This window comes from Coptis chinensis, chromosome 3 (genome assembly GCF_015680905.1).
Source record: "Coptis chinensis isolate HL-2020 chromosome 3, ASM1568090v1, whole genome shotgun sequence".
NCBI classification, from domain to species: domain Eukaryota; kingdom Viridiplantae; phylum Streptophyta; class Magnoliopsida; order Ranunculales; family Ranunculaceae; genus Coptis; species Coptis chinensis.
Window position 1 is genome coordinate 44,443,821 of NC_141458.1, and position 22,564 is coordinate 44,466,384.

General features: G+C 36.1%; 1 protein-coding gene across 1 annotated transcript in view; it reads right to left on the reverse strand.

Moving 5' to 3' along the window:
* Positions 1–7,476, reverse strand: part of LOC147509756 (uncharacterized) — a 55,513-nt gene extending 48,037 nt beyond the window's left edge. The window contains exons 1-2 of the mRNA XM_086597909.1: positions 7,461–7,476; positions 7,208–7,303 (exon numbers count right to left, since the gene is read on the reverse strand). Coding sequence (XP_086454035.1) covers positions 7,208–7,303; positions 7,461–7,476 — 112 coding nt within the window. The remainder of the gene's footprint in view (positions 1–7,207; positions 7,304–7,460) is intronic.
* Between the last annotated feature and the right edge of the window lie 15,088 nt (positions 7,477–22,564).

Here is a 22,564-nt window from a genome sequence, read left to right on the forward strand (position 1 = left end):
TATCACATTCTAAGCAACTAGGAGTGGAATGCATCTTTACTTGAAATATTGCATGATACTTGAGAGTAAAACTTTGAACTAAGCTTAAGAATTATAGCTTTTACTTTTTTATAGTTTAATTAGCTAAGTAGGAGTAAAACAATTATTTTAGTATTATCACGTCATAAGCTTGACTCCTTAGAATCTCATTAGTATAAGTTCCACCGATAGCCAGGCCCTCATATTTTCATAACTTTATCCTTTACTGAGAGGAGTTGCAAGTGCCAAAGTCAAAGTCTCATTACTCTAGTAGACCGAGTATAAAATGTCTAAATGAAGTAAGCATGTTGTCGAGAGATCAGTTTTGAGATGGGAATACTAGTATTGAGGATTTGATTATGAAGGACTCAAAAGTCTTGAGAATCTAACTTTAAAAGACTCACATTACGTCTTGGGATCTGACGTAAAAAAAAAAAAAAAAAAAAAACTGATACATGATTATGAGGACTAATGTTGATTATGAGGATTAATTTTGATTTGAACTAATTGTATTTGATTTTTTCTATTTTGTGAGTTTAACCTTTATATGACAGAGAAAGATCAAATTATTGATATTCAGCATCAATGGTAATATCCTACCTTTTTCTCATCTATTTCATTTACTTTTTTATACATTGAGGTCAATGCATGCATAAGTATGGGGAGGGTGTACTTGAGAAATGAATTTCGAAAATTAGTTTTCAAAAACAATTTTTTTGTTTCTATATTAGTAGCATGAGAAAAATGAATTTTAATTATGAGTTTGGGATATAGATTATATACTGCTTAGTGTTGAGTTTGGATAGTTGATATTATTGATTTCATTACCGCTTATACTATTTATTATGCTCGGACATAGTTCTTGTTGATAGAGTTCTTTATCAAGGCACCACCATAATACTTGGTCAGTTTTGTGTACTTTTGCTAGAAGAGAGATTTAACCCCTAGTAAATTGGAAGTAGATTTTTTAGACTTAGCCCGTGAGACTTGAACTTTATACCCATTCTTTGGAGAGTTCTTACATAAAATCCGAGTCTTAGTGACCTAACATCTTTTAGTTTTTTATGTCGTTGTAATATAGTCTCATTATTCGTTGATTTGGTTATTCACGAAGTGACATTAACTGGGGAGATAGCCATTAGGTCTTGTAGTCTATTCAAAACAGAGTATCATACTGATAAGTCAAGTAGTGAATCCATTTAGGCTTTATCCTACCTAGTAGGACCATAATGTTAAACCCTTTTGAGCCTTACAATAAGCCATTTTCTTTCATAAAAACCTTTACCCTTTACCCAACTCCAGACAAGGAGTATAGCCAAAATCTTTATTAGCCATATCCATATGTTTATGAGAATACGAGGGGCACAAGGAGGAAGAAAGAGCACAAAAGGAAGATTACAAGGAAATATCAGAGAGATACAATGAAGACCATCATTCTGTTCTAAGTGAAAAAAAAAAGCAAGTGGAAAACAAACATATCCAGTACTAATCAAGGATATACCACTGAGCTAAAGAAAAAAAAATGGCTTGGTGAAGGTGATACCCCTAATCCGCTTGGTATTGTTTTGCATCCTGATGAGACGTTACTTGATAGTGCATTCCGTATACCGTTTCATACTATGAAAAATATACCACGTGCTTGTCGTTTGGCTTTTTTTGGTGCACTGAAATCTGCTCTCTGGGATATTATGGCTGATCATGGCTTAGTTATGTCTTGGATTTATCTCCTTCTTCTACCGCGTTGTACTTTGCAAGTTTTTCAACTATAGAATCGTCAGGATTGTCATTCTAGTACAAAAAAACTTTCAGCAGAAACATATACTCCATGCTTTGAGGACATGGAATGAGCCTGGTGGGATGTTTCATCTTTTAATGTTTGTAATAGAGCCTCCTTCAATCCAGCCACCCCAGAGATCCGTCCTCTCTTAGAATGTGTGTCGATGCTTGCAGACAGTTGCTAATGGACATTTTACTATAACGGTAAAAGTGTTATCATCATCAGGAGTTGCCTCCAATACTACAGAGACCATATGTGCATTCGAGGAGAAGCACCTGTTGCGACAACCACCTTTAAGACCAACTGTTCCTTTTGTTGAGCCCCCTTTAGTGGTAGAGAGAGATGCCTTATTGTCATGTATTAGGTCATTTCCGAAAGGTACTTCTTGTGGTCGTGATGGTCTTCAAGCTCAGCATTTGTTAGATGCCATGAGTGGTGCTATAGTAGCTATATCATATGATTTGCTAGATGCATTGACCCATGTGGTGAATCTTTGGTTACAAGGACGATGTCCACAGCCGTTAGCGGAATTCATTGCGAGTGCTCCACTTACTCCACTTCTCAAGCCGGATAATAGTATTCATCCTATAGTTGTGGGGATGATTTGGCATCGTCTGGTGTCCAAGATTGCAATGAATGGAGTTTCCAAAGATGTGGTAGGATACTTACAGGATTTTCAGTATGGGGTTGGTGTTTCTAGTGGAGCAGAAGCGATTTTGCACGCTGTCAACCACATAGGGTATGCTAACAGTGACAGTATCTCTCTTTCGATGCTTCTCGTAAATTTTCAGAATGCTTTTAACATGGTTGATCAGATTACCATGTTGAGAGAGGTTCATCTCCGTTGCCCGACTATTACCTTTTGGATCGAGTACTTGTAATGTCAACCTGCGAGGTTATATTTGGGGGATGGCTACATATGGTCTGCTATTAGGGTCGAGCAAAGCGACCTTTTGGTTCCCTTCTATTTGCAATGGTGTTGCATCCCTTGATTCTGTGGATCCAGTCAAGTTGTCAGTTATTGTTACAGGCTTGGTATCTAGATGATAGGACCCTAATCGGAGATACAGAACAGGTGGCGACAGCTTTGGGTATGATTTAGGAAGAAGGACCTTCGTACGGGCTAGTTCTTAATATGGCTAAATCTAAAATATTTTGGCCATCACTGGATCCACGTCGCTCCACTCCTGGTCTCTTTCCTTCAGATTTGTCCCGTCCTCAGCAGGGAGTCAGGTTACTCGGAGGTTCGGTCAGCACTGATTCATCCTTTGTCATGGACCTTGCTCGCAAGCGTGTTTAAAAGGTTGTGACTTTGATGAACCGTTTAGCTATATTGGAAAATCCACAGTGTGAGTTAGCTCTCTTACGTGCTTATGCTGGGTTCTCTAAGTTGGTATTTGTGATTCGTACTTGTCCACCATCCCTTTTTAGAGAGGCAGCTAAGACTTTTGATCGGCATCTCTACAGTGTTCTCCAGGGTATTGTGGTTTCTGATGGTCCTGATTTCGTTGATTTGCAGTGGCGTTTATTGACACTCCCATTACGTCTTGGTCGGTTAGGTATTTATTGTGCCACTGATGTCTCAACTTTTGTTTTTGTGGCCTCCCATTGTCAGACTTCTGAGCTTCAGAACCACATTCTTAGGAGTTGTGGCCTAGTGCTTTTAGATGAGATTTTTGATGTTGCTAGCAGTGCATTGAGTTTTTGTCTACCTGATTTTGACCTTAATTCTATGGCTGTGAATGTTACCATCCCCTCAAAACCATAAAAAGTTTTGGCGGAAGCGTTCTATAATAAGATTGTTGTTGGTCTTGAGAGGGAGTTTGTGTTATCTACTCGTCAGAAAGCAGTCATTGGATGCTTGCAGTCAGAACACACAAAAGATTTTCTACTTGTTATTCGGATGGAGGGACTTGGACAGCGTATGTCGCCGGTGGAGTATCGTTTTATTCTTGGTACCGTCTCATGATTCCTTTTTACTCTAATGTCTCAAAAAGAGTAGACTAGATGCTTTCGGGGACCATGCAACACATTGTAGACATTTTCTAGGTTTCAAATATCGACATGATCATGTCAGAGATATTTTATGTCATGCATTTTGGAGGGCTAGGGTACAAGTGAAGAAGGAGGCTCCTGTGAATTTTCTCACTGATCTGAATGAGGGAAGATCGACACATCGGCCTGCGGATGTATTGATCTACAGTTGGTCTGAGGGGAGACATGCATGTGTTGATGTAACTAGAGTCTCTCCGTTGGTAAGGTTGGGGAATGGAGTCTTTGAGGTGGGAGAAGCAGCTAAGAGAGCAGCGGCAGGGAAGATGGAGAAACACGAGGAAGCTTGTAGAGCTAACCAGCATTGTTTCATTCCATTTAGTTTTGACACTTTTGGTTTCTTGGAACAACAGTTTGTTGAGCTTCTCAAGAGACTTCAGAAAGTTATGGATAGTAACGTTATGACAGGTGGTTCTAACGAGTTTAGATTTAGAAGAATATGATTTGCTATTCAAAAAGGACTTACGGTGCAGCTTGTTGCACGCTTGTCCTAATTATTTGTAAAATTCATTATCAATATCAATAAAATTTCCACTTAAAAAAAAAGAAAAAGAAAAAGAAGAAGTTGAACAAAATGGATGGAAAAGCTAAGACAAAGGAAGAATTTTCTCTACAATACAGAATTTGAAGAAATCTTCCAAAGAAAGAAGCAAAACCCTTAGTGTGTTCCGAAACAACCTTTGAATCCTTTTTACCTTTCCTTCATAAACCAATACCCAAGCCAAGTTACAATCCATGACTTATCACTATAGTATGGTACAAAGTCTAGAATAGGTGAGAGGATGCTAAAGCGAAAGACCCGACACTTCAATGTGATTGACATTCTTTCCATGAGACTACTTTCATTCAGAAGTCCGTTTTTCAAGGTAGTATGTGGGATGTTCGTATTCATTATTCTTTTCCCCACATACATGAGCTAAAATAGTAAACCATCTTCTAAGAGATTCTTTTTGAGAGTATGACCGGTGAGGATTGAAAGTCGAGATTATCTGCCTATGGGAAACTAGGGATTCCGTTTCTTGGATAGAAAAGTATAGGAGATTGACTGAGTACACACATAAGCCTTGATTGAGAATTTTTCAATTTTTACTATCTCCCATCATAATCTATGAGTCTTTGTAGCAATGGAGACCGTTTGTTGAAGTAAGCACTAAGTGGGTAAAGAATTTCTCTCTCTGAAAAGTACTATCATTCTTGAACATGCTATTGATTCATTGTGTGGGTATATCACCTGAAAACCCTCACAAGACTATAACTCGTCCTTTTTGGGGAAATTAAAGGTTTAAAGCCTTGTTGCATATGGTAAATGTAATCGCGATGCCTGTGAAAGTGAGTTAAGATTTTATTTTTGTTATTAGGATATGATTTTGATCACTTATCTTTTTTTTTTTATCTTATTTGCTGAGAGACTAGCAAAATGCTAGTTGGGGGTTGTGATAAGTGCTCAAAAAGTACTTTTTAACCCTCGATTATACCTTTTGTTTAGCCATCTTAGTAGACTAATAGTGCTTGTAAGTCATGTTTTATGATTCTACAGGTGAAAAAGAGAGTTTTGTAGAATCTTAGAGAAATAGGGGTAAAATGGAGCAATTTGGAGCATTAAAGATCACATGAGAAGCCCGTGGACAATCATAGAGAAGGCCAAGGAATTAAAGCTATGAAAGATGCGACTTGGACCTGTTTTAAAGCCTATTTGGAAGCCCAAGGCAAAAAAGATTCGTTGCTTGGACCAAAACCCTCAAAAAAGTAAAGAAGGATGGAGCAAAAGAGAAAAAAAAAATTCTTGCGTCTGGGACGCAAGGCCCGTGCGTCTAGATGCATGAACCAGCACTATAGGCCACCTCTTTTACTGTATCGAAAACGAAGTTGGACTCTGATAAAAGTCGATTTGTAATAGGAAACAACCATGATTTGGGTTGTTTCTAGAACTCATTGTAACCCCTATAAATAGAGGACCTAAGTGCCTCATGAAACGAACCAATTCACTTACATTCTTGTTTCCAGAACTTGAGGCACAGAGAGATTAATAATAAAAGATTTGGTTTTCACTAGTCGAGTCTTAATAAATTAGTCTTTCTAGTCTTATGTTCTTCGACTCTTCTTCTTTGTGTTCTTCTTTCTTCACGGAAGGCTAATTTTCTCCTTCAAGGGAGAAGATGAAGTCAGTGCTTAGGGTTCGGTGATTCTTCTTGTTCATGGTGTTCTCCAATAAAGTTAGTTTTTTATGTTTTTAGTTATTAGTTCCATTGCCCACACCAGGGGATGGAAGTATAGAATAGGGTTTATGTTTTGCAATATTAATATCATGCTAGTGTTCTTTACTTTTCTTCTAAGTAGTGTAGTTCTTTAGAATTAGGGAAGTATTCTTTGTGTTGCCCTAGTAGGGGTAGCTCCGGGAGTGGCTGCCTAGGTGAAGTATTCTTTCTGTTTGCCTTAAATGGTGATTTATTGAATGGCCGCCCTATTAGGAAGTACTTTTTGATGTTGCTCTCAATAATACATTGAATGGCAGCCCGAGCTTACATAAAAGGAAAGAAGATATTAATAACATAAATATAGGAACAACCTTGAGTAGAGTTAATTGTTAACGATGTTTCGTCCAAGCGGGCATCGACACTCGCTCGATTGCCTAATTGTAGTTTACTTGTGAGAACAACCATAAAACAGAATGCCACATATCAAAGGTATCTGTGGATTATAATCTCTTGAATTCCATCTCTTATAAATTCTCAATAGTTTAGTTTAGTTTAGTTAAGCAATTTACTATATCTATAAACATAGTTTTTAATCCCTCAAACCCCCTTTCCAGTCTTGTCCTTCATATAACATACACTTAAAAGTAGAACGATACCCTACTCATTCTTTACTCATTGAAGGATAATTAGGTTTTGATACGCTTCTATTTTGTTCAACGACCATCATCCATCATCCATCTACACATCCATATACCATCTCATAAACATAAAGGAGCGGATGTCAGCCATACCAAACCATAAGACGTAAAAAACGAACTATAGCATTGGTAGTGTGCATGGTGTCAACCTTAACCCAATGGGTGAAATGTATACAGAATTTAGGAAAGAAAAATAGCATAATATGTGTGACTGTGACTGGCATAAGAAGGTATTTATGCCTTATGGTCTGTGCTCGAGCAATACCAGCTACTATGGTTTTGGGTAGATCATAAAACCAATGTCCATTGGCTAAAGCGATGAAAGCGTTACATGCACGGGAATCAACAGATTTGAAGTGCCAATCCCCTAGGACATTTAATTTAAGGAAAAGCATAACAAGGCCCGTATTAAGGGCCATGTTTTGTAATAAAACTTCACGTTGTCCTTGGTTCTACTTGGAATATACCCGCACCATAGGTCTTGTGGAAATTGACCCAGTCATAATGATTGTTATTATCATCTAAATAATCAAAAGGTGTAGGTGGGGCAGGCGTTGGAATTCCTAATGAACAAGAAATTAAATACTTAGACAATTCAAAAGGTTCATCATCTACTAACTTTATGCGTAGTGCTTGTTCTCCATTAGAGCGGTAAAAGAATTCCACATGCTCATTAAAATATTTAGTAAGGGTAGGAGAATAAGTTTGATCAGATCTTACCAGTAGGGTATCCCATTCATGTTCGCATATCACCTCGTCAAAGTGTCTACCGTACTTGTTCTTGAGAAATAGATCCTCAAAAGACTGTTCCGGGATAATTTTTGGAGTAGACATAGCAAACAAGTAAAGAAACAAAGTACTGGAAGTGTTAGAAGAAGAACCTAAAAATCCGAGCTTGGAAGCTTGAAGTGAGGGCGCGCGAGCGCTCTGAGTATGCTTGAGAGAGCGCGGGTCGCGCTTTGATATGCAGCAGTTTCGTGTGTGTTTTTAGTAATGAAAGAGCATGCTTAGAGATAATTTTTATAGTGTTTGGTTGTTAAGTCTAAGGCCATGTGGTTTCTAAATAAAAAGATGTGCAAAAATATAGTTTTTAGGCATATTTCTAAACACATAATTCCTATTTTTGATTTGGGGATTTCTATTTAGATTAGCTTCTGAAATTGCATGAAATTTTGACATTCCTCAAAATTTGAGGTACGTAATTACATTATGGATCCCAATTGGATTAAACAAGGCCCATGGGTTGTATCTAATGGGTTTTATCTAATAGATTAGCTTCTAAAATTCCGCAAAACTTTGAAATTCCTTGAAATATCAGTACCTAATTACTTTGTGGATCCCAATTAAATTAAAAAGGCCCAATGGTTGTTATATTTTGGCCCAAAATATTATAAAAGTGTGATTAAGGCATGCAAATTCATACATGCACATACACTATGGTAAATTTAAAATATACCACCCCCAAACAATTTGAGAGGGGGGGTTCATGAAATATTCAGTTAAATACCAAAACATGCTGATATGCAATATAAAAACTATATGGTAAGGAATATGTGATTAATCATGCATAACATTTAACGATAAAGGCATAGTAGAGCAATCACATAAACAAATATTAACTACTTAAATAATTAAAATGCATTTAACAAATAATAAACTAAAGTATTGAAATTAAAACAAGAGTGAATTAAATGGTTATTACAAAACAAGAATAAATCTAAAACAATTTCAGCACAACACATTCAAAAATACAGGATCTATCCATGAGAAGAAGAAGGTCCAGAACCATCAGAAGGACGACGACGATGACGACGCTCACATCTAGAGTCAAAAGAAGAACTCGAACCTCCGAGATGAGGCAAATGTCTCAAGACCTTTACCTGAAAAGCTACCTGCGCATCCCAATTTAGTTGTTGCTCCTGCTCCATATTCTCTAGAATATTAAGCATGTCCACCTGGTTGTCGTCCAGGGTTCGAATGTTGTTTTCCAAGGATTGGTGATGACATTGAATGGAACCCTGGCACTTCTGTATCGAGTCAAAGAGCTCAGATAGGGTTCGCTGGTTATCATAAAGCGTACACATCCCGCTATGGAGTAATGAAAAGAGTGCAAAATCAGACGATGCATGGTCCATAGTATTCTCAGCAAAACATACAGGAATTTCATCCTCTTTCTCATACTGCTCTATCCCATCAACCCTCTCCTCTGGCAGTGTCCAATGCCTTTGGACACATTCACTATACGCCTTTGCGTTTGAGTAAAGCTTAATATGAGTCCTAGGTGACTCAAGCACGATGATAACATAATCTTAGTAACTAAAATAGGAAGGGGTGCAGTGCTCAGGCCTACAGCCATAAGCTCTTCACGTAGAAAATCAATGAGGCAAAAACCATACCTCCTGTTTTGCAAAACCTAAAGGACGTGCAGGAATGAAAAACTGATGTCACTCGGCCTGGAAGTACTGCAATTGTTCTTCCCTAACCATTACGTTACAACCAGCTGGTTAAACCTCAGGGATTGTTGCCTGGCACAGTGATAACGACTGTTGTATCGACCTTCAATCAACGTCTCTAGCATCAACTGATGCACTCCCTAAAATTGGGATCGCTATAAGGTTAGAGTGACCTATTTCGCTGGAATCCCAGTGATGGATGCAAGCAAGTCGTGCGTGACATCCATATACACTCCGTCTAAATCCACAAACATTCTCCCTGAAGGGAATATCCTCTTATTTCTGTAAAACTTCAACACCAAATCTGCATTGTAGTACTCCTCAATAGAGTACCACAATCGATCCCACCCTCGTACATGCATCTCCGTACCAAAAAATGGCTACAACTGGTCCGCATTGAATGTGAATTCCGGAATGATTTTGACTGGTAGAGCCATTGGTAAGTTAAAAGTTGAATACGGGTAGGGGTATTAGTAGGGGATGAAGATGTGAAGGTTCGGTAAATTTTTTGAGAAGGTTTGAATGGGTGGAGGCGTGGTGTGCACTTGAATTTAGAGTTGGGAAGGCGCGGGTCGCGCTGAGATCGAATTAGGGTTGGGTAATTTTTGTTCGGGAAGATGAAGTTATTAAGCCGGTGCGTGATTTTAAGTGGGATTGTCGGTGGGGTGTAAATATTATGGGTTGGGGTGAAAAATGGATTTTGGCCCAAGCCCATATCTTTTCAGTAATACCTATCATGTCATGTTGCCTCGTAAACCTAAAACTAAGATACCCGATTCATTAGTGGTCCGAATTTGGCGAATGAGCTATGAAAATAATCAGCATAAACAATGCTATCTAATGATCTAGAAAAAACTTAGATCTAACCGTGCGTGACAAATGAAATAATGGAAGAACGCCTCGGAATACATAAAAGGCATAAGTTATGAGGGCAAAAGAAAACCTAGAAGACTAGATTTTGTCACACAAATCTATACGACTAATGGCAGCATAAACAAAGATAGGGAAATGAGATAACAAGGTGGGGTGAATACCCACGCCCAAACAAAATTTTGAATAGGATGAATTTTTTTTTTTTTGGTGAAATTATGGGTCTTTTAAAGTCAGATACCCAAGACTTTCTAATCTATCTAATATTTATTGGTTTTTAAAATATTCTATTTTTTTATGGATAAGATTTTTGAAAACAAATAACAAAGCAAATAAATAAATGTAAATCACTCCATAGAGAAACACTACTAAAAAGAAACGAGAAAAAAATGCAAGATTGGAACACGTGAATTACATGAACGTGGACTAAGGATCTGGCACTTACAACCACACACTCCAAAGGGAGGGTCCGGTTACCTTTATGGAGTACTTCCAAAATATAGAATATGGATAGGAAGCACACCAAACATAGAGGGTTAGTCCTCATAAATAGGGTCCTGTAGAAGAATTTCTTCTACAGCAGGTGAACGTTGTAGGGGAAACTCTGAGTAACCCCTGAGTTTTACTTGTTCAGGTCTTACATTAGGATGATGAAATGTAGTAAGAACTTGTTGTATCCTACGCAAGTATTGATAAGGCTTCTTATGGTCTAAACCATGGAAAACAGGTAGCAGATTAAATATATTGAGTGGGATTCTAAAATCTCTCATAGTATCTGCAAGAATTATGCATTATTCAGGTCTATCGTTTAATGCTTTATAAAAGTCAGAGAGGGGTCTCTCTGCTATTTCTTCACCCATTGCTACAAATGTAGAGATGGTGGGTGTGTGTGTGTGATGATTGGTGAATTTCTAGATAGGCGTTGATTTTTGCATCTGCAATTAGCTAATATGGCAGGTTTATGCATACTAGATCTTAATCTCATGCAAGGAGTAAGTCTAATAGGTAGTTCCTAACGAGCATGCAAAAATAGCCTTATTATTGCTAGAAATAATATCCTCTTATAGTAGAGTCGAGGATGTGAAGAGGTGTTATATGGAGCGTCCTTACTATGCGTATAAATAGCTCCTTCAACATCCTTGAAGCACGACCAGTTTACTTAAACAATTATACGAGTATGGATCCGGTACATGATAAGAGCCCAAAACTGTAGTTTTAACCCCTTAAAAATATTACATTTAGACCAATTATGTTTATAATAAATAAGAGTTAGTACTGTTTACGTGCATTTGTGTATTTCAGGTCTTGGAATCAAATATGTGAAGAATTAAGCCACTTTTGTAAGAGAAAGGAGCAAAGGTTGGTTGCTAAAAAGTTCTATGGTTAAAGCCCAAGTTTCAAGGAGAAAAAACCTTTTTAAAGCTCGGTCAAAGATGAAAACTCAAAGTTAACGCGGGCAAAAATAGAACATAAAATTCAGTAGAACTTCTGCAGTCCGTATCTTTGGACTCAGACCTCGTAATTAGGCCTATTATATGTCAAAATGTCCGTCTCGGAAAAAGCATTCTAATGGTCTAGGTCTTGATCCAATCAAAGAAGTGAAAGTAGATGAAAATATTACTGCAGTAATTTCTAGCAGAGAAACCCTTTTTGGACTTATGTAATTTAGGTTTTGGGCTTGATTTATTGGCCCAAAATATGGCTCTAAAGCACATGCACGAAAATTGTAAACCTAACCTCTCTTATATAAAGAGTTCTAGGGGAAAACTCTTTTTTTCTTCTCTCCCACTTAGTTAATTTAATTAGGGTTCATTATTCTCTCCTAATATTTGCTTCTTCCCCCATTAGTTTAGAGTAATTTAGGGTTTATTCTTGTAGCCTCTATTAAACCTTCTTCAATAAAGTTTTAGTTCAATTTCAAATATTGTCTTTATTAATATATATTCTTTTTCTTGCTTTAGTTTAATTAATCCAATGATATTAGGCTAATCCCCCCATTAGAGGGAGTGATTATGAAGCCTAATGAGGAATAGATTGCTTAGTATAATTATTTAATTGTAAATGTGTTTCAATGAGTTTAGTTTATTTTATGACTTACAAAATAAGCATATAGTAAATTAAACTAGGGATTGTTATGATTAAGTTGAGATATTTGATTGCAATAATCCTACATGCTAGTAATAATGACTATAGAGATGTATGTTGTTGCTAGGGATGATAAAGTTTGAGGCTTTAGGTTGGACCATTGCATGAAAACCTAAAGATGATCTCTTTTCAATGAATAATTTAATTCTTGCATGAAACTAATCATTAGGTGAATTTATTACTCTCCTCTATATCTTTCTCTTCCATCAAAAACCTATTTCTATTAGTTTAGTTTATTTAGTTCACGTTTTAATTAATAGCATAATCATAGTTAGTTTATTATCAATATAATTATTACTCTCACCACTTTCATTTTGATTTAATTAGTTGAATCCTATTGAGTCTTGGTAGTTTAAGAGTGGAACGAATCCTGACTCTCTATATTGCATAATAAATTGAGAGCAGGAATAATATTGATTACGTATATTGATAATTAGTTGTTTGTGTTCTTCTATAGATAATTATACATCAATTTTACATTTATCAAATGGCGCCGCTACCATCTTAAACTTGTTGAAGACAAGAATTCAATTGCTTGCATCCCAGGGGCAATCCCCCATTCTCAACCCACCCACCCTTTTAATTTTTCGTTCTTGTTTTTCACGTTTCGTTCTCTTTTAACTTGATATTCTTACTGTTGATTGTTTTTCAGACGGCCGATTGGGGGAAACGACTAAAGGATCATTGTCCAAAAGTCTGTTAGAGTCGCCTGTAAAAGTTTCACATATCACTGTGTTTAACTCAAGGGGCGCACACCCTCCATTTTGTAGTGTTCCGAGTGTGCCCGCCCTCCCTTGTGTCTGCAGTGTCACAGTGAAGAACAATACAGTAAAGGTATTTCTAAATTTCTGAAAATTCTGAAATGTTTCAAGCATAATACTTAAGTTGTTGTTGATTTACTGGAATATTTTCAGAATTGTCCTAGTTGTTTTACCTAGTGAACTATTACCATCTTTACACTGTGGTATTTTAGCTTTCAAACCATAAGTTTATGAAAGAACAGATGCGTAGGGTTACTTAGGCAGTTCCAAAAATTCTAAAATTTTTACAGGAGTATCTACCATAAGCCAGGAGTTAGCTATAAAAATTTGAAAAGTTATTGATTTGTTTTGACCACCTAACTAGTGAATTTTGCCATTGTGTTTCTGGCATTTTGCAACACTGAATTTCCGGAACAATAGTTGATAAAGAGGGTTTGTAGAACTCTAATTTCTCTAAATTTTTTACAGGAACACTAATGATCTGTCAGGAGTCTCCAGTACAATTGTGGAGATTTTTGGCTCTGTTTCGATTAGTTAACTATTTGGTTGTTTGTATTGTGGACGAAAACTGTTTCACAAACTTTGTAGAGTAGTAGAAGGACTTTTATAACTTTGATTGTTCTAAAATTTTACAGGCTACTTACTAGGTGTCTTGGCAAACTATTGTAAAAATTTCAAATATTTTAGAGGGTACACGCTCCCTATTATACCTATATTTGAGTGTGCCCACGCCCTGACCTCCAGTAGCCTAAGTTTGCATTTTTCTTAAGTTTTCTTTTACAGTGCGCACGCGCCCTTGTTACTTTATAATTGAGCAAGCCTGCACCCCTTTGAAGAAAGCCCGATTTACACAAGTTAGTTACAATTCATATTTTTGTTTGAAATATTTGCTGGTTCGGTGTTCCAAGCTTCTACAGGACACTGAGATTCGTATCAAAGACGTTATTCATAAACGTAGCAAGGAGGCATTCAGGTTCTTCTTCTTTCACTCCTCATTTCTTATGTCATAGGAGGTTAATTCTAGTATAATCAGGCTTGTTTATTGTAGACATCAACGCACACGCCTATCTAGAATATCACACACCATAACTGTAATAATGGCTAAAGAACTAGAGACTCCTCTCTCTGATTTTTATGAAGCCCTAATCAATGGACCTAAGTCGTGCATCATTCTTACAGACCGAGTGGGGGATTTTTGAATTCACCCGAATATATTTAACTTGTTATTGGTTTTCCATGGTTTAGACCACGAGAAACCTTATCAACACATGTGTAGGATAGAATAAGTTCTCACTATATTCCATCATCCTAGCGTAAGTCTGGATCAAGTTAAACTTAGGGTGTTTCCATTCACCCTAGCCGACAAGGCAGCATCTTGGTTAATTGCCCAAACGCCACTCTGTGGACTCATGGGCTAAACTTGTTCAATTGTTCATGAAATAGTTTTACCCACCACTAAAGACCGATGAAATGCTTCAAAATATTCATTTCTTCCACCATAACCCTCATGAATCCTTTTCAGAGGCCTGGAACCATTTCACTGATCTTCTCATAGAATGTTCGCATCATAACCTTGTAAAAGACACGCTTGTTCGTGCTTTCTTCAAGGGACTTTTACATCATCATAAGGTGGTTCTAGATATCATGACTGGGGGTAGTTTTCTTAGTAAAGGAGCTTTGGAGGCTTATAAATTCTTAGAAGATCAATCTAAGAGGAACAACAATTGGGGAGGTAACGACTCTTCCCGCTCCACTCCTTCTTTTGAGATTAAACCTGATCCCGAGCTTAAAACCCTTATCGATGTCCTCACTAAAAAGGTAGATGTCCTCTCTGTTCAACAACAACCCACTCCAGTCATGAACATAAACTCTACTCGTTGTAATATCTTCTTTAGTCTTGAGCATTCAAACTTCTATTGTCCTCTTGTCTATGAACAACCACCACCACAGCCAGAGAATGTTTGCACTTTTAATAACAACCACAACACACAATAGAGGCAAAACACTAATTATAATCCACAACAACAAGCTACACCTCCAGGTTTTAATAATCAAAATGTTAGGCCCACTACAAACTTCAACCAGTTTATTTTGTATCAAGGACAAGAAAACTTAGGTGACCATAATAGAGGTTTAGTGCCCAGGACCCAGAACTATCAACATCAAGACATGAACGCTAAACAAGCCTTAATTCCAGTTCAACCATCTACAGACGAAGTAGTAGTGACCTTGTTGGAAAAACAAAATCAAATTATGAAACAAAACTCTAACTTGATGAAAGATCAGCATGATCAAAACTCTAAAATGATGCAACAAACGATACAGTCTTTGTACCAAAAGGTTATTGACATGTCTCCTAACCAAAATAATAACCAAACAGGCATGTTTCCAGGTCAAGCAGTGCTTAATCCTAAGTCAACAAACACTGCCTTCGAAATAAATAATATTTAGTATAATGGTAATATAACCCCAGGGGACCTACAGGTAATCACTACCCTTTGTTCAGGTAGAGTAGTAGATAACAAAGTGACTATGTTTACAGATAGCCCGCAAATGGAAGCTGAAAATAAAACCATACAGAATACTGTCATAGAAACTGAAGGCCTTACAACTGTAGAAGTTCCAGTCCAACCACAACCAAAAGGTACAACCTTACTAAATACCACCATAGAAATTGATGATCCTACACTTGTAGAGGTTCCAATATGGACACCTAGATGGAAAACGGCTAAAGATAAAAGCAAATACTAATAATACTTTTGACCCTTATGCTAAATATAGAGATAAACCACCGTATCCCTAGAGACTAGTTGTGTCTAAAACGGACGAGAATTTTGATGAGATCAGGGAAGTGTTTAAAAATCTAACTATAAACCTACCTTTTCTAGATACTATAAAAAGTCTACCTGGATGTGCTAAGTTTCTAAAAGAGTTGAGCACCAAGAAGAGGAAAACCAACATACCCAACGAAGCTTTCTTAACTAAACAATATCCCTCTTTATCTGAACATAACAGAATTGTTAAGTACAAGGACCCTGGTCGTCTTTCTATACAATGCACCTTGAGAGATTACTTCATAACAACTGCTCTATTAGACCTGGGGGCGAGTGTTAACTTACTCCTTTTTTATTTATATAAACAACTAGGTCTAACAAAACTTCAACCAACCAAAATGACTTTGCAGTTAACCGATCATTCTATTGAGTATCCCAAGGGTGTAGTTGAAAATATTCTTGTTAATGTTCAGGATTTTTACTATCTAGCCGACTTCATTATTCTCGACACAGAAGTTGCTCATGATTCCATTCGGGGTGTCCTTTCTTGGAAACCGCCAATGCCCAAACCAATTGTCGGGATGGCTCAATGACTCTTTCTTTTGGAAATCTTTCTGTGGAAGTTAACATGTTTAGACAAAAGTAGGGACAAGTAGGTTTGCCTGTAAAAGGAGAAGTGAAGTCGATTAAGAGTTTTGTATCTCATATTAGTGCGGCCGACGTTTTCGTCTCCACACTAGTAGATACCCCTCTTATGGAAGAAGACAAAGATCACAATTTTAACTCCTTGAACATAACTGAAATAGAGAAAGAATTTTCCACCCTGCCTTCCGACCCTATGAGAGATGGAGTTAATCTCACAATAGACGCGATAGATGAATTCCATAAAGATGGAGATGAATACCATAATTATATGGATACGAACAACCTAGATGAGGAATTCGACGAGTTTCTAAGAGCATGTGATGATCCATCCTCTCAAGAACTACCTAAAGAGCCACCTGATACCTTCATTTCAGATGTGTGATAATGCCAACCCATGCCACCAATAAGTTTTGTGCTAAATCCATGCTCTCATTTTTTCCATTCCTTCCATCTAAAACTAATTCATATCCCACATATCTTCCACAACCATCCATTTTCTTACGATCATACACTTGGACACCCTTTCATTCAAAGAAAAAAAAGAAAGTACACACTCAATTAGGTTTGTGGTCCATCAGATCTTGCTCTCATTTCACTAAGCCACGTCATAGGAAGTCTTGGTGCTTTATTCTGTTTGGGGGTGCATTCCATGTTAATTATTTATGGAAAGACCCCCAACTTTTTCAGTTGTTGATATATGGTAAACTGCATGTTAATACATGTTTTAGATAAAGTCTCGAGTATCTGACTATAAAATATTCATTTTATTTTATTATTTTTTGGTGTACTCCATTCCAATCTTATGTTATGGGTGTGCACCATTAAGGTAACCGGACCCTCCTTTTGGAGTGAGTGGTTGTAAGTGTCGGACCCTTAGTCCATATTTCATGTAACTTATGCATTCATCTCTTGCATTTTTTCTTGTTGTTTGAAAAGTGTTTCTTTATGGAGTGAGTTTACATTTCATTCTCGTAATTTTGTTTTTTCGAAAATCAAATATATAAAAATTAAAATAATAAAAATATAAACATATATTAGTAAGTCTAGGGAATGTATTTTGGTCTTTTATTTCAAAACTTTTTGCCACCCTTTGCCTATCATGTTTACTCCACTAGAGTGTTTGTTAGTTAGTATGTAATAGTTTAATTGTACTTCATGTTATCATATCATCTTTATAATATTTCTGTTACAAGTACTGCCAATTTTTGCCACGTTTCTATGGTAAATTCTTTCTTTATCTCTTTACACTTTGAGGACAAAGCGTTCGATTGTTTGGGGGTGGGATAGAAACATTTGCAAAAATTAGGAATTTTTAGGATGTAAATTACACACTTTTCTTTATAAAATATTAAAAAAATCATAAAAAGTATTTATACTATGCACTTAGGAATATTGGTATTGTTTCTTTTTCTGTGATGGTAGTAGTCTAGAAGTTTTACGTTACCTCTTAAATTAGAATAGTTTTTAGAAACTTAGGTTAATATGTAGGTAATAGTCATTGCATTATTCCATAAATATATTGCATGAGCATCTATGTTTGTATTAGCAGTAAGTTTCTAAAACCTAGGCTAGAATACTTTCTACAAATCTTGTGAGAATATAGCCTAAAAGCCTTATATGAGTGAAATATCTGAGTAATGACACAAGGGAGAAGTAAATTCCGAATAGAGAAATCACACGTCCACTTGCTTGATTACTATACCATATCCTAAGCGAGAATTTAGGCCCTTTTTGGATCGATATAGCCAGAAATTCAAACCTATATGAAATTATTTTCCGCTAGTCGCCCCTCTGAGCCTTTTTTTAGCCTTTTTATAAACCCCAAATTATTTACCCTTTTATAAAAACAAAATAAAAATAAAATCAATTTACCCAGTTTTAAATGAGTCTGAGAAGTATGATGAAATGGAATAAAGAAAAAAGAAAGACTTGTGGAAAACCAAGAATTTGTTAGTTGCTTTAAATAAGAAAAGAAAGAAAGTTTCCATCCAAAGAAAAGAAAAATAAATCAAATAAAAGTTAGAAATCAAAAAACATAATCAAATGAGTCAAAAGCCAAAGAAAAAAAAAAAAAATGGCTAATGATGGAAACAAAGTATAGAAGCAAAGTAAGAATAAGATTTTCTCTAGTTACATAATATGAAAACCCTATTTTCTCAGACTCGTCCTTTAAATATCCATTTTCTTCCTTCTTAAACCATCACCTAATCCCCACAACACCTAATAAAGACCTCTAGCTTAATTAGAAATAGGTTGGTGTGATAGTAAGTGGCAAATGTGTTTGATCGACCTCGACTCCTTTGTACGTCATTAAGATTGTGAGAAAAAGTGTGCCCACTACACACTGCAGTGAGCAAAACTTGAGCGGAAAAATCAGAGTATTTTTTTCTTGACATATTTATGAGGACCGACTTCGGGACGATATTCCAAAGTTTCAGACATGTATCTGTTATTGCATTTCATAGCATAGTTCATTATATATATATATATATATGTTTATAAGTAAATGATTGATTATTATGCACGTATTATCTTAGGTTTCGAATTTATTATTCTTTATTCATTGCTAGTGAGCTGTATAGATATCTGAAAATGAATAAGGAAACATTTATTTTATTTCTTAGTAGTTGTAGTATAAATGAAATTTGCAAGTATCTTCTCTAGAAAACTCTCACGAGGCTATAACTCGTCCACTAGGGAATTCCTAGTGGTTTAAGGTCTTATTACATATGGTCAATGCAATCGCACTCGGCGAAACGAGATTAGTTAGAACTCCATTTTTGGTCACTTATTTTAATTTCTCATCTTTGCTTGATGACAAGCAAAATGTTATTTGGGGGTGGTTTGATAAGAGCCCAAAAATGTAGTTTTAATCTCTTAAGAATATTATATTTAGACCTATTATATTTATAATAAATGAGAGTTAGTACTGTTTACGTGTTTTTATGTATTTCAGGTCTTGGAATCAAATATATGTGAAGAATTATGTCATTTTTGCAAGAGAAAGGAGCAAAGGTTGGTTGCTAAGAAGCTCTATGGTTAAAGCCCAAGTTTCAAGGAGAAAAGGCCTTTTTAAAGCCCTCAAAGCTAAAAAGTCAAAGTCAACACGGGTAGAAATAGAGCATAAAAATTAGCAGAACTTCTGCAGGCCGTATTTTTGGACTTAGATCTTGGATGGGCCTATTATTTGTCAAAACGACTGGCTCGGAAAGAGTTTTCTAATGGTATAGGTCTTGATTGAATCAGATGAGAAAAAGTGGACGAAAAGGTTGTTACAGTAATTTTCAGTAGAGAAACCCTTTTTGGACTTATGTAATTAGGTTTTAGGCTTGATTTAGTGGCCCAAAACATGGCTCCAAAGCCCATACACGAAAATTATAAACCTAACCTCTCCTATATAAAGAGGTCTAGGGGAAAACTTTTTTTTTCTTCTCTCCCACTTAGTTAATTTAATTAGGGTTCATTATTCTCTCATAATATCTGCTTCTACCCCCATTAGTTTAGAGTAATTTAGGGTTTATTCTTGTAGCCTCCATTAAACCTTCTTCAATAAAGCTTTAGTTCAATTTCAATTATTATCTTTATTATTATGTCTTCTTCTTCTTGCTTTAGTTTAATTAATTCAATGATATTAGGCTAATCCCCCCATTAGAGGGAGTGATTATGAAGCCTAATGAGAAATAGATTGTTTATTATAATTATTTAATTGTGTATATATTTCAATGAGTTTAGTTTATTGTATGACTTACAAAATAAGCATATAGTAAATTAAACTAGATATTGTTATGATTAAGTCGAGAGACTTGGTTGTAATAATCCTACATACTAGTAATAATGACTATATAGATGTAGGTTGTTGCTAGGGATGATAAAGTTTGAGGCTTTAGGTTGGATCATTGCGTGAAAACCTAAAGATGATCTTTTTTCAATGAATAATTCAATTCTTTCATGAAACTAATCATTATGTGAATTTATTACTCTCCTCTATATCTTTTTCTTCTATCAAAAACCTATTTCTATTAGTTTAGTTTATTTAGTTCACATTTTAATTAATAGCATAATCATAGTTAGTTTATTATCAACATAATTATTACTCTCACCACTTTCCTCTTGATTTAATTAGTTGAATCCTATTGAGCCTTGGTAGTTTAAGAGTGAAACGAATCCTGACTCTCCATATTGCATAATAAATTGAGAGTAGGATAATATTGATTGCGTATATTGATCATTAGTTGTTTGTGTTCTTCTATAGATAATTATACATCAATTTTACGTTTATTAGTACACGAGGTGGATTGTGAAGAGGTGTTACATGGAGCTTCGTTGCTACGTGTATAAATAGTGCCTTCAATAGCTTTGAACCACGTCTAGTGTTACTCAAACACTTATACGAGTACGGATCCGGTTACACGAGTTGGTTTGTAAAGTCCTGAAAAAAGTTTAACTGTATTAGTTGAATAGTTTTAAGAATTAGGTTAAGGCTTTTAACTATGGGCTTCGTGTTGGGCCTGGATGTTATGCCTATGAAACGGGTAGTGGGTGGGTTTACTTAAGTAGTTTTTTTGTAGTTTGTATCAAACCAATGGCTAGGTCACTTAAGAAACGAGGGAGGTTGTTCGTGCATGCACGTTCCTTAATTCGAGAACCCCGAGTCTTTCAATTTGCTTAGACACCGTATAGAATGAATATTTAATTTTTTAAATGATTTGTATTTTGTAGAATACGAATACTAAATTATACTAATGAGATAATATTATAATTAATATAAAAAATTGAACTTTAATTAATTAATTGATGGCGCGTGCGCACTTTGAAACAGAGCAAATTGAGCGCGTGGCCCTCTCAAGTAGGTAGTCGTGAGTCGCGCTCCCTTAGGGCAAATGTAGGGTTTGGTCTCGGGAGAGCAGTGAGTTGGTTGTGTAACTCGTATGCTCTCCTACAGTAGCAGAAAAAATAAACGAAATTACGAACAGTGATTCCAGTGTTTTAGTAGTGAATAGTAAAAACAGTGTTTTGAACTAAAACGTGTGTAATTTAAACGAACTAGATGGCAAGCGGTGCCATTGATAGAAACAGAATTTATGTAGATTAGAGGACAGTGATATGGAGATGAAGAAACAATATATATGATATGAGAAAAAAATAAGTAAATACTCTCGAAATCGATAGATTAGGAGGAGTAGTCGTGTTCGTACCACTCTAGTTGTACGTCATTACTTGGATGCATGTTTTAATTCAAAAAACTATACTTAATATGAGAGTAATAGATGGAAAAAATAGTAGATAGAGATGTTCTAAACAGCAAATATAATCAATAATTAAAAGATTGCAGAGGGGTTAATCCACCATGCGATTCGAATAGCTATTGGTTAGCTACCGAATCACCTATTTTGATCCCTAGTGAATACCAAGTCCTCTCGGAACATAGATTCACTAGCTTAAGAGTCTAGCACCCCACAAATCTCTTTGGTGGGGTTTCTAGACTCTAGCTGGTTATGAATCTATCTCTAGAACTCACAACCAATGGACTCGACACGCTTAAGCAAAACGATAGATACTAACAACTACATATCCTCACTTGGCTTCTTAAACTCCCTCTAAGGGAGGTTTAGCCTCATTTCATTGGATGTAAACCAATTTAATAATAAGAGAGAGACATAAAATAAATAACAGTAATTGAAATCGAAATTAAAAGGCATTGATTGATTGGGAATTATGGAGGTTACAAACTAATTAATTAAACTAGAGAGAAAGAAAGAAAACTAACTACCACTACAACTAAAACTAATGGGAAATTATTGGAACTCTTTTGTTTAGCCCTAACCCTCTTTACATAGGAGAGGGTTATGGTTACATTTTTGTGCATGGGCTGAGAAAGGGGACTTTGGATCTCTAAAGTTAGCCCAAAGTCCATCAGGTTAAACCTAAAGAGACCACAGCTGCTAAAAATGACTTAAGTACCATTTTTGTCTACTTTGATAGCTCTGAATGGGGTAAGGCTGAGTCCATTGGAATACTGGTTCTGATCTAGTCATTTTGACATAAAGTATACCCGATTCCAAAGCCCGAGTTCAAAGATATGGCTTTTTGAAGTTTGTTGACTTTTTTGCTCCTTTTCTACCCGGATTGACTTTGACTTCCTAGCTTTGACTGAGCTTGAAAAAGGCTTTTCTCTA